The following is a 12504-nucleotide window of genomic DNA, read 5'->3' on the forward strand; positions in this document are numbered from 1 at the left end:
ACAGTGTAGAGGGAGCTTTACTCTGTATCTAACCCGTGCTGTACCTGCCCTGGGAGTGTTTGATGGGACAGTGTAGAGGGAGCTTTACTCTGTATCTAACCCGTGCTGTACCTGCCCTGGGAGTGTCTGATGGGGACAGTGTAGAGGGAGCTTTACTCTGTATCTAACCCGTGCTGTACCTGCCCTGGGAGTGTTTGATGGGGACAGTGTAGAGGGAGCTTTACTCTGTATCTAACCCGTGCTGTACCTGCCCTGGGAGTGTCTGATGGGGACAGTGTAGAGGGAGCTTTACTCTGTATCTAACCCGTGCTGTACCTGCCCTGGGAGTGTTTGATGGGGACAGTGCAGAGGGAGCTTTACTCTGTATCTAACCCGTGCTGTACCTGCCCTGGGAGTGTTTGATGGGGACAGTGTAGAGGGAGCTTTACTCTGTATCTAACCTGTGCTGTACCTGCCCTGGGAGTGTTTGATGGGGACAGTGTAGAGGGAGCTTTACTCTGTATCTAACCCGTGCTGTACCTGCCCTGGGAGTGTTTGATGGGGACAGTGCAGAGGGAGCTTTACTCTGTATCTAACCTGTGCTGTACCTGCCCTGGGAGTGTTTGATGTCACCACTTGTTGCCTGACATTGTAAGTATTCCATCCCCTGGCAATCTCATCCCTTACTTTGATGAGCGTATAAAAAGCAGAGGGTTGACGGAAGGCAGCTATCGAGCCCGAATCAAAACAGCATGTCCCTTCACGTAACCTGGAACATGCGAGGGCCAAATACAGAGCACGGGACGGAGGCTGGAATTTCCGGAATGCAAGCTACAAATCCCTCCGGGAAAAGCAATCGCTTGCTTCTCTGGGTGAGAGTTCACGCCAAGCGGTGCAGTATAAATAAACGGGATTCTCTTCCCTTTCTCCTCTGGAGACACTGACCCCGACCGTGCTGCGGGGAGCTGCACGCACTCTCAGTCCCGCACCCACATGGTCAGCGCTCCCGTACGAGCCCGGGCTGAGGTCCCGTCTCCCCCCAGAGGCACCGCCCCCCCCACCCAGGCTGAGAACATGGAACAGGAGTAGGCCGTACGCCTCCCTCGAGCCTGCTCCACCATTCAATATCCACTCTTATCTAGGCCCCTCATAATTTTATACACCTCAACTCAAGTCTCGCCTCAGCCTCCTCTGAGGGGCTGTTTCCCCCCCTGGCTGGAGAGTCTAGAACCAGGGGTCACAGTCTCAAGTTAAGGGGTCGGCCGTTTAGGACTGAGATGAGGAGGAATTTCTTCACTCAGAGGGCGGTGAATCTTTGGAATTCTCTGCCCCAGAGGGCTGTGGAGGCTCAGTCGTTGAGTATATTCAAGGCCGAGATCGAATGGACTCCAGGGGAATGAAGGGATATGGAGATCTGGCAGGAGAGTGGAGTTGAGGTCGAAGATCAGCCCTGATCTTATTGAATGGCGGAGCAGGCTCGAGGGGCCGAATGGCCGACTCCTGCTCCTAATTCTTATGTTCGCATGGTGGGGCAGTGGGGTGGATGGACAGCCCTGGTGTCTCTACCCCCAAGGACCTGCTCAAACTCACGGAGATCTTCTCCCGAGACCCTCAGAGCTGCTGAGACGCACCAGCTCCCTCGCTCGGCCTCCCCAGACAACCCCAGGACCCGCGCCCCAGGCGAAATCCACTGACGGCAGGAGCACCATTACTTGGCCTTTGTTGCAAGAGGATTTGAGTACAGGAGCAGGGACGTCTTGCTGCAGTTGTACAGGGCCTTGGTGAGACCACACCTTGAGTATTGTGTGCAGTTTTGGTCGCCTTATCTGAGGAAGGATGTTCTTGCCATGGAGGGAGTGCAGCGAAGATTCACCAGACTGATACCTGGGATGGCAGGAATGACGTACGAAGAGAGATTGGGTCGACTAGGCCTGTATTCACTAGAGTTTAGAAGAATGAGAGGGGGATCTCATTGAAACATATAAAATTCTGACAGGGCTAGACAGACTGGATGCAGGGAGGATGTTTCCCCTGGCTGGGGGGTCCAGAACGAGGGGTCACAGTCTCAGGATACGGGGTAGGACATTTAGGACTGAGATGAGGAGGAATGTCTTCACTCAGAGGGTGGTGAACCTGTGGAATTCTCTACCACAGAAGGCAGTGGAGGCCAAGTCACTGAATATATTTAAGAAGGAGATAGATAGATTTCTAGACACAAAAGGCATCAAGGGGTATGGGGAGAGAGCGGGAATATGGTATTGAGATAGAGGATCAGCCATGATCATATTGAGTGGCGGAGCAGGCTCGAAGGGCCGAATGGCCGACTCCTGCTCCTATTTTTCTCTGGGGGTCTTTTGATTGGATTTTCTACGCGCATAAATGAATGTTCTACTCCTGTATTTCATTCGGATGGTTTTAATTTTTCATTTAAAAAAAAAAGATTGGATGATGGACACAAAAAGAACCATTCGCACCAACCCATTTTTCTAATACTGCCGCTCGGGTCGGCGAGGCAATTAATCGCAAATTACAACTCTGGAGCCACGAAGGCGCCGCCATTCTTCCACCTTCCCCCCGCCCCGCCCTCCCTCCGTAGGGCGGTTCCAGCGCCTCGCGCTCCTAGCCGCTGCCTTCGTTCCCGTCCGCCGCGGTCCGGAGAATGCGCCTGCCGCCGCCTTGCGTCCTGCTGGGCCCCGGAGGCTTGCTGAAGGCCGGCTCGTAGGTGTGCTGCTTCGGGTGGACCTCGTCGTACAAGAAGGCAGCCGTCAACTCCGCCCCGTCGTCGATCTCAATCTGTAGAGAGAGAGAGAGACAGAGAAAAGGTGAGCTCTCAGCCTCCGCTGCCAGTCTGCACAGAGTTGAGTTAACTAAAGTGGTGGAAAGGGGAATGTCGACGGATGTTGTTTATATGGACTAACAGAAGGCATTTGATTAAAGTCCCTCCTAAGAAACTGTTAGTTCAAGTTGGAGCTCGGGGAATTGAAGGCAAATTATTGAGGAGTCAGCTGTGACTCAGTGGGTAACATCCTTGCCTCGGAGTCAGAAGGTTGTGGGTTCAAGTCCCACTCTAGCACCTGGAGCAAAAAAAACTGGACGGACACGCTCAGTGCAGTGTTGAGGGAGCGCCGCACTGTCGGAGGGGCGGCGCTGAGGGAGCGCCGCACTGTCGGAGGGGCGGCGCTGAGGGAGCGCCGCACTGTCGGAGGGGCGGCGCTGAGGGAGCGCCGCACTGTCGGAGGGGCGGCGCTGAGGGAGCGCCGCACTGTCGGAGGGGCGGCGCTGAGGGAGCGCCGCACTGTCGGAGGGGCGGCGCTGAGGGAGCGCCGCACTGTCGGAGGGGCGGCGCTGAGGGAGCGCCGCACTGTCGGAGGGGCGGCGCTGAGGGAGCGCCGCACTGTCGGAGGGGCGGCGCTGAGGGAGCGCCGCACTGTCGGAGGGGCAGTACTGAGGGAGCGCAGCACTGTTGGAGGGGCAGCGCTGAGGGAGCGCCGCACTGTCGGAGGGGCAGCGCTGAGGGAGCACCACACTGTCGGAGATGCCGTCTTTCGGATGAGACATTAAACCCGAGGCCCCCGTCTGCCCTCTCGGGTGGATGTAAAAGATCCCACGGCCACTATTGGAAGAAGAGCAGGGGGGAGTTCTCCCCGGTGTCCTGGGGGCCAATATTTATCCCTCAATCAACATCACTAAAAACAGATGATCCGGTCATTGTCACGTTGCTGTTTGCGGGAGCGTAAATTGGCTGCCACACCTCAAAAAGTACTTCATTGGCCGTGTAGCGCTTTGGGACATCCGATGCTCGAGAAAGGCGCTACAGAAATGCGAGTCTTTCTTTTTCTTTTATTGACCTGGTTAGGAAACGGGCTGAGCGGCAGGAGACAGAGAGTTGGGATAACGGGCAGGTTCTCTAATTGGCAGGATGTGACTCCTGGTGTCCCGCCGGGAGCGGTGTTGGGGCCTCGACGGTTCACCGTATTGATTAACGACTTAGATGACGGGATCGAGAGCCCCCATATCCCAAGTCTGCCAGAATGTGCAGGAAGGAGACCAATACAAGGCCGAGGCTGATGACCAGGGTGACATAAATCGTGCCATTTATGTAGAAAGGACTTATGAAATAATACTGGGCGGCCTGCTGGTGGCGCTGTGCAGGGAGAGTATAGATACTCGGGTGTAGGGAGTTTGCAAAATTCCCCCACCTTGCCTGCTTTCCGAATCAAACAAAGTTGGCCACTTTTTAAACGTACAAAATGGAGTTCTGGGACACGTGACCAGAAATCTGCTGGAAGTGAGTCATAACATAAGATAACACAACATAAGATGTAACTTGTCATCATGCCAATAAAGCGAGTTGAATTGAATTGAATTGGAGTCATTTTTCTCCCCAGCAACAAGCCTGGAGACAGGGCCTGGAATTCCACAGTCCCTATGTGGATTCCAGGCCAGACATGGAATTGAATATGTAATAGCAAGTCGCCAGTAGGCCGGTAAGAACAATGAACCTGGTTGCACTGCAATCAGGGTTAAGCTAGTTAAAACCATCATCGGGCCCATCCTAACAGGTCCAATCATATCAGAAACCGTTTTAGAGGACTAGGCACCAGAGACACCATTGTGTGACTGAAACCAAAAACAATGAGGGCCGGTGATAAGGCCGTTAGTGGGAAATCGGCCGTTTTGCAGCCATTTACAGTTAACGAAGTAACCTGGGACACCTCTCGATCTGGGGGAGGCAAGGCAGATCGAGAGAGTATAACTGTTTTTAACAAGCAGACAGAAAGGGCAGTTCGAGACACTTCGACTTGGAACACACTTCGGGAGAGACAGCTTCTACACTTCACTTCGATTTCATCCTGGGACTTCGCTGCAAAAGGGAAACTTCGAGGACTCTACTGGGAGAAGCAGTCTCCAAGACGGGGAAGGCTATGCGCAGCAGGCCCATGCTTTGGTAAGCAGGCGAAGCTCCTGGTCTGTACTGCCTCCCGATTTAAACCCGACTGTTCCCCCCCGCACCCACTGTGCCCACCACCTCAGACAGGGATTCAGAGTGGAACCAGGAAGACACGGGATGGAGTGCACCATCCCGGTACGGACCGGAGCCCAGAGCGGGCCTCGCTAAACGGCGCAGCCCGACCCAGGAGGGAAGCCTTTTCGCCCAGCCAAGGAGGAAGATCCACTACCTGACTGACGGGAGAGTGTGTGGCCAGTGCACACTGAACTTTACCAGGCCAGACCAACTAAAGCTGCAGTCCCAGGACAACCTAAAGGCCTTTGTTCCAATGCGTTGGGTGAGCATGAGAGTCTGACCCCCCTTTAGTTCGACCTAGGTTAGGGATAGTGTAGGAGGTGGGGATAAGGCTAAGGGGAGTGTTAATGTGTGATACCCCTCGATGTGTCGTACTCCTTCCCGCACTCGCGTGCCCTGTTTTGAATATATAGTATTCCTTTTTTTTTCTCTTTTTAAAGTGTATAGAGCTGTAGCCTTGGTTTAGTATCGTTGAACCAATTAATTTCTCTGCTTGCTTGTTTTGTTTTTATTTTTCTCTCTCAATAAAACCGTTATTATTTTAACCTTTCACCTGCTTGTCTGTCTCGAGCTTGTTATTCTGCACATCAGCTGCCTGGTAGGATCCCAGTGTCAGAACTGAGTGGGAGTGTGGGGACGCCTCGAAAACGTCCACTGGGTCAGGCCCGGGCCAAACCGACCACCCAACCAACAACCCCTACACGGGCACGGGCCCAGCTTGCTCCAGGACATTTTGTAAACAGGAACTAGTGAAGGACAACTGGACGTCCATGTTGTGAAACAGTCGATTAAAGCCTGGTTTAACGCTCTGACCAAGTGCCCAGTAGTTTTCTTACGTCACAGAGCGTCGGCAGAATCTGTCCACACAGCTGCGAGATTTACAGTCTTTTTAAAAAAAAACTCCCCGATAAAACAGAGGAACAGGAGGAGGCCATTCAGCCCCTCGAGTCTATTCCGATTCAGTTAGATCCGCTCCCCCGCTCTTTCCCCAGATCCCTGCAATTTTTTCTGCTTCCAGTATTTCTCCAATTCCCATTCGGAGGCTCCGAGTGAATCTGTCTTCACCGCCCGATCAGGCAGCGCATTCCAGATCCTGACCACTCGCTGCGCAAAAAAGTTTTCCCTCATATCGCCTCTGTCGCAGGGATCGGTGCTCGGACCCCAGCTAGTCACAATATATATTAAACGATCTAGGCGAGGGAACTAGATGTAATATCTCCAGGTTTGCAGACGACACAAAGCTGGGCGGGCGTGTGTGCTGTGAGGAGGATGCCGAGAAACTCCAGGATGATTTGGACAGGTTGGGCCAGCTCTCGGTCCGTAGCCCTGTGGGTTACGGCGCTTCGAGTGTGTATCCAAGTACTTTTTAAATGTGATGAGGGTTTCTGCCTCGACCACCCTTTCAGGCAGTGAGTTCCAGACCCCCACCACCCTCTGGGTGAAGAAAGTTCTCTTCAACTCCCCTCTAATCCTTCTCCCAATGACTTTAAATCTCGGCCCCCCCTGGTTATTGACCCCTCTGCTCAGGGAAATAGGCCCTTCCTATCCACTCTATCCAGACCCCCTCATCATTTTATACACCTCGATTAAATCTCCCCTCAGCCTCCTCTGTTCCAGAGAAAACAACCCCAGCCTCTCCGATCTTTCCTCATCGCTAAAATTCTCCAGTCCCAGCAACATCCTCGGAAATCTCCTCTGCACCCTCTCCGGTGCAAAATCTGGTCCAGTATTGAGATACGAGACAACATTCGATCCTTAAGCTTCTAAAAGCTCGAGCTACCCACGTCGTGCTCACCTTCCTCGCAATCTGCAAGCCCAGTTGCTGCTCCACCGAGTTGAGAAAGGGCCCCTTGCAGCTGGAGTATAGCATGCGCTCCTTAATGCTGCACTTGTTCCCGGGCATGGAGTAGATGAAGACTGGAGAGAGAGAGAGAGAGAGAGAACGGCATTCAGTGACCAACCAATGCAACAGACATCAAGCAGCAAGCGCACAGCGGAACAGAACGGAGCCACGCGGTAATCAAACAACCCCTTTCCACCGACGCGCTCAGGGACCGCCTGGTGTGGGACTGGACAGCACAGGACAGAAAAGGCCAGAAAAGGCTCCAAGTTCTCTACCCCTGGCCACACGGAGGTCAACATTTCCGGGCCAGGGAGAGGGACAATTGAGAACATAACATAGGAAAATAGGAGCAGGAGTCGGCCATTCGGCCCCTCGAGCCTGCTCCGCCATTCAATGAGATCATGGCTGATCATCCAAATTCAGTACCCGGTCCCCGCTTTCTCCCCATATCCCTTGATCCCTTTAGCCTTAAGAAATATATCCAACTCCTTCTTGAATATATTTAATGAATTGGCCTCAACTGCCTTGTGTAGTAGAGAATTCCACAGGTTCACCACTCTCTGGGTGAAGAAATTCCTCCTCATCTCAGTCCTAAATGGCTTACCCCTTATCCTTAGGCTGTGACCTCTGGTTCTGGACTCCCCCGCCATCGGGAACATCCTTCCTGCATCTAGTCTGTCCAGTCCCGTCAACGAGATTCCCCTCTCATTCTTCTAAACTCCAGCTGAAGGTAAGCATGCAGGTGCAGCAGGCGGTTAAGAAGGCAAATGGTATGTTGGCCTTCGTAGCGAGAGGGTTCGAGTACAGGAACAAGGATGTCTTGCTGCAGTTGTACAGGGCCTTGGTGAGACCACACCTTGAGCATTGTGTGCAGTTTTGGTCGCCTTATCTGAGGAAGGATGTTCTTGCCATGGAAGGAGTGCAGCGAAGATTCACCAGACTGATACCTGGGATGGCAGGAATGACGTATGAAGAGAGATTGGGTCGATTGGGCTTATACTCACTGGAGTTTAGAAGAATGAGAGGGGATCTCATTGAAACTTATAAAATTCTAACAGGACTAGACAGACTAGATGCAGGAAGGATGTTCCCGATGGCGGGGGAGTCCAGAACCAGGGGTCACAGTCTAAGGATAAGGGGTAAGCCATTTAGGACAGAGATGAGGAGGAATTTCTTCACCCAGAGAGTGGTGAACCTGTGGAATTCTCTACCACAGAAGGCAGTGGAGGACAATTCATTAAATATATTCAAGAAGGAGTTAGATATATTTCTTAAGGCTAAAGGGATCAAGGGCTATGGGGAGAAGGCAGGGACAGGGTACTGAATTTGGATGATCAGCCATGATCTCATTAAATGGCGGAGCAGGCTCGAGGGGCCGAATGGCCGACTCCTGCTCCTATCTTCAATGTTTCTATGTTTCAGCACTGTCTCCCACAGTCCGTATGGCTCAACGGCAGTGGGTGCATCTATCCATCACGCTGGAGATGTCCCCACTAGGTGCAGCACAGCGCAGAGTGTACAAGATCCGCGGCTCCATTCAGCGGTAGATAGCACTGCTAAAAAATCGTCCTCTCCCCGTCGATCAACATTAAAAACTCTCTCGAAAAACCTCATTCGACCCACGTCCCAGGGCAGAAAGGCCAGTCTCTAACCCACACCACCACCACCCAAGTTCCCCATCATCCTTCTCAGGAAATAGACATCCGCTCCCTCCGCCACCGGCGCACCGTGGCTGCAGTGTGGACCATCTACAAGATGCACTGCAGCAACTCGCCAAGGCTTCTTCGGCAGCACCTCCCAAACCCGCGACCTCTTCCACCTAGAAGGACATGAGGGCAGCAGGCGCACGGGAACATCACCACGTCCAAGTTCCCCTCCGAGTCACACACACCATCCCGACTTGGAAATATATCGGCCGTTCCTTCATCGTCGCTGGGTCAAAATCCTGGAACTCCCTCCCTAACAGCGCTGTGGGAGCACCTTCACCACACGGGACTGCAGCGGTTCAAGAAGGCGGCTCACCACCACCTTCTCAAGGACGATTAGGGAATGGGCAATAAACGCTGGGCCTCGCCAGCGACGCCCACATCCCAGGAACGAATTTTTTTTTAAAAATCCTCAGTTTCCCGCGTTTCTGCTCTTTGTACTGGACGGAAAAGGCTGCGATTGGCGCGAATCAATAAACACGGGGAAAAAAAAAAAAAGAGGGTTCCGCCAGCGAGAGAGGTCAGCCGTCCTGCCGCGGCCGCAGTCAGCCTGCAGGAAACATCCCTCGACGTGAAAGGAGGCGGCTCACCACCACCTTCTCGAGGGCGATGAGGGGACGGGCAATAAACGCCGGGCCCCACCCGCGACGCCCACATCCCAGTGAATGAATGAATAATAAAAAAGACTGGCTGGGCGGCACCACGTTAACACACTCACCCAGCGATTCCAGGATGACCCCCTCGTGCGAATGTTTGAACAGGAAGAAATGCCAGCGCGGGAAGTCAGAGGGCACTCGCTTCGGAAGATCAGCAATCTCCGTCGACTGAGCGTGCACGAGGCTGATCCTTTCACCTTCCGTATCCAATTTCTGCATCGGGCGGCAGGTGGGGGGGGGGGGGGGGCAAAAAAGAGAATACCGTTAGAATATTTTAAGATGAATTGAAATGTCAGTCAATCCCAACATTCCTTTCTTTGATCACCTGGAGCCAATGCGCGAGAGAGAGAGAGAGAGAGAGGGAAATCTTAATCTGGTCTCTATACACGAACAAAAACAAAGGACTCCCATCTCTCCGCCGCCTTTCACCACCCCAGGACGTCCCAAAGTCCTTCACAGCCAATGAAGGACTTTTTTTGAAGTGTGGTCACTGTTGTAATGTGGGAAACGCGGCAGCCAATTTGCGCACAGCAAGCTCCCACAAACAGCAATGTGATAAATGACCAGATCATCTGTTTTTAGTGATGTTGGTTGAGGGATAAATATTGGGCCCAGGACACCGGGGAGAACTCCCCCCTGCTCTTCTTCCAATAGTGGCCGTGGGATCTTTTACATCCGCCCGAGAGGGCAGACGGGGCCTCGGTTTAACGTCTCATCTGAAAAAGGCAGCATCTCCGACAGTGCGGCGCTCCCTCAGTACTGCCCCTCCGACAGTGCGGCGCTCCCTCAGTACCGCCCCTCCGACAGTGCGGTGCTCCCTCAGTACCGCCCTTCCGACACTCCCTCAGTACCGCCCCTCCGACAGTGCGGCGCTCCCTCAGTACCGCCCCTCCGACACTGCGGCGCTCCCTCAGTACTGCCCCTCCGACAGTGCGGCGCTCCCTCAGTACTGCCCCTCCGACAGTGCGGCGCTCCCTCAGTACCGCCCCTCCGACACTGCGGCGCTCCCTCAGTACCGCCCCTCCGACACTGCGGCGCTCCCTCAGTACTGCCCCTCCAACAGTGCGGCGCTCCCTCAGTACCGCCCCTCCGACAGTGCGGCGCTCCCTCAGTACTGCCCCTCCGACAGTGCGGCGCTCCCTCAGTACTGCACTGGGAGTGTCGGCCTAGATTTTTGTGCTCGAGTCCCTGGAGTGGGACTTGAACCCACAACCTTCTGACTCAGACAGGGGTGCTACCTACTGAACCAACGGTTGACACGAAAGGCAACGGCTGAAAGATTCGGTGCTGAGCAAAAATGCCGCCTCAGCTAACCGCGCAAATGACGTATAACACGCGCACAGGCCAAGGTTGTATCATAGGAAAGGAATAGAGCCTGTTTCCCCTTTAAGGCAGAGAGTTCGAGGTTCTGGAGCCCCGTGGAGGGCGGGAGCTGGTCACTCCAGGTCTTGTGTTGCTCTGTTGGGTCGGAGAACGTTCTCGGAGTCGCTGTAATGAAGCTTGTTGTTATAAAAGCCACTCGTGCGTGAATCTCAAGTGCAGTTAATGTCGCCGGACTAAAAACCATCACCATTGACCAGAAACCTAACTGGACCAGCCACATAAATACTGTGGCTGCAAGAGCAGGTCAGAGGCTGGGTAATCTGCGGCGATGGTCTCGTTAAATACAACTAGACCTCCATGTTCTGAAACAAGTTGATTAAATTGACATAATAAAACTCACTACGCACTCGGTTTGAGTGTAAAGCAAGGCTTTAATCAACTTGTTTCAGAACATGGAGGTCTAATTGTACTTCACTAGTTCCTTGACTTACAAAATGTCCCTGGTAAGCTGGGGCCGACGCCCGAGTATTTATACTCCTTGGACGGCGCCACCAGCTGGCCGTCCAGCGTTACTTCACGAGTAGTTTCTTGATGAATGATGAGATTTATAACACTGACCGATCCCAAATTACAGCCGGTGGGAGGAACGGACGAGCTCTTGGCCAAGTTCAAACCAGGCGCTCGAGGTGAAAGGTCAATATCCAAACGACTGCTTCGCCCAAGGGTCTCGAGGCGACGGAGGAAACGATGGCGCTGGACACTGCGCCACGCGCACTTGCAAGCTGCCTCTGTCCCCCCCAGGGCTACGGGCAGGGAAGGAGTCGGAGGGGGAACCAAGGGAGAGAAACGTCCCATCGGGCTTGGGAAGTTTGTGGGGGCGGGGGGGTGGGGTGGTGGGGCCAGGGACAAGCGCGATGGGGCCCACTTACCAACTGAACATAGTTGACCTTCTTCTGCTGGAGGTGCCGCAAAGCCTGGAGAGCATCCTCCTCAACCGGAAACGCAATGCCCTGTAGTGTTGGCTGCCTGGTGTCAACGTTAATCTCTGTGTTTATCTGAGAGAATATTTAATAAAAAAAGTCACTTCCGTAACCGAACACACAGCAAAAAAACACACGCATGCGCGCACACACACACACACACCACACACACACCCCCGCGGCGCACAACTTCATTCTTTAGTCTGAAGAAAAGAAAATCCTTATTCCTGTTACAATGGCACGCCCAAGGTTAGCACAGAAGATAGGAGCAGGAGTCGGCCATTCGGCCCCTCGAGCCTGTTCCGTCATTCAATGAGATCATGGCTGATCATCCAAATTCAGTACCCGGTCCCTGCCTTCTCCCCATATCCCTTTAGCCTTAAAAAATATATCCAACTCCTTCTTGAATATATTTAATGAATTGGCCTCCACTGCCTTCTGTGGTAGAGAATTCCACAGGTTCACCACTCTCTGGGTGAAGAAATTCCTCCTCATCTCTGTCCTAAATGGCTTACCCCTTATCCTTAGACTGTGACCCCTGGTTCTGGACTCCCCCGCCATCAGGAACATCCTTCCTGCATCTAGTCTGTCTAGTCCTGTTAGAATTTTATAAGTTTCAATGAGATCCCCTCTCATTCTTCTAAACTCCAGCGAGTACAAGCCCAATCGACCCAATCTCTCCTCATACGTCATTCCTGCCATCCCAGGTATCAGTCTGACAGAAAAAAGACTCCCATCTCTCCAGCGCCTTTCCCCACCTCAGGACGTCCCAAAGCGCTTCACGGCCAGTGTGGTCACTGTTGTAATGTAGGAAACGCGGCAGACAATTTGCGCACAGCAAGCTCCCACAAACAGCAATGTGATCACTGAACCGGATCAGGTGTGTTTGTAAAGTGATGTTGGTTGAGGGATAAGTATTGGCCCCAGGACACCGGGGAGAACTCCCCCCTGCTCTTCTTCGAAATAGTGCCATAGGATCATTTACGTCCAC

General features: G+C 53.3%; 1 protein-coding gene across 4 annotated transcripts in view; it reads right to left on the reverse strand.

Moving 5' to 3' along the window:
- Positions 1 to 2378: 2378 nt before the first annotated feature.
- Positions 2379 to 12504, reverse strand: part of LOC147086730 (twinfilin-2-like) — a 29939-nt gene continuing 19813 nt past the window's right edge. For all 4 annotated transcript variants that reach the window (XM_085978903.1, XM_085978901.1, XM_085978900.1 and 1 more), the window contains 4 exons: positions 11463 to 11588; positions 9273 to 9423; positions 6801 to 6922; positions 2379 to 2772 (listed from right to left, as the gene is read on the reverse strand). In XM_085978903.1, coding sequence (XP_085835029.1) covers positions 2599 to 2772; positions 6801 to 6922; positions 9273 to 9423; positions 11463 to 11588 — 573 coding nt within the window. In that variant the 3' untranslated portion in view covers positions 2379 to 2598. The remainder of the gene's footprint in view (positions 2773 to 6800; positions 6923 to 9272; positions 9424 to 11462; positions 11589 to 12504) is intronic.

This window comes from Somniosus microcephalus, unplaced genomic scaffold (genome assembly GCF_052327205.1).
Source record: "Somniosus microcephalus isolate GS21.2 unplaced genomic scaffold, FLI_Smic_1.0 unresolved_chr7, whole genome shotgun sequence".
In the NCBI taxonomy this organism is placed as follows: Eukaryota; Metazoa; Chordata; class Chondrichthyes; order Squaliformes; family Somniosidae; genus Somniosus; species Somniosus microcephalus.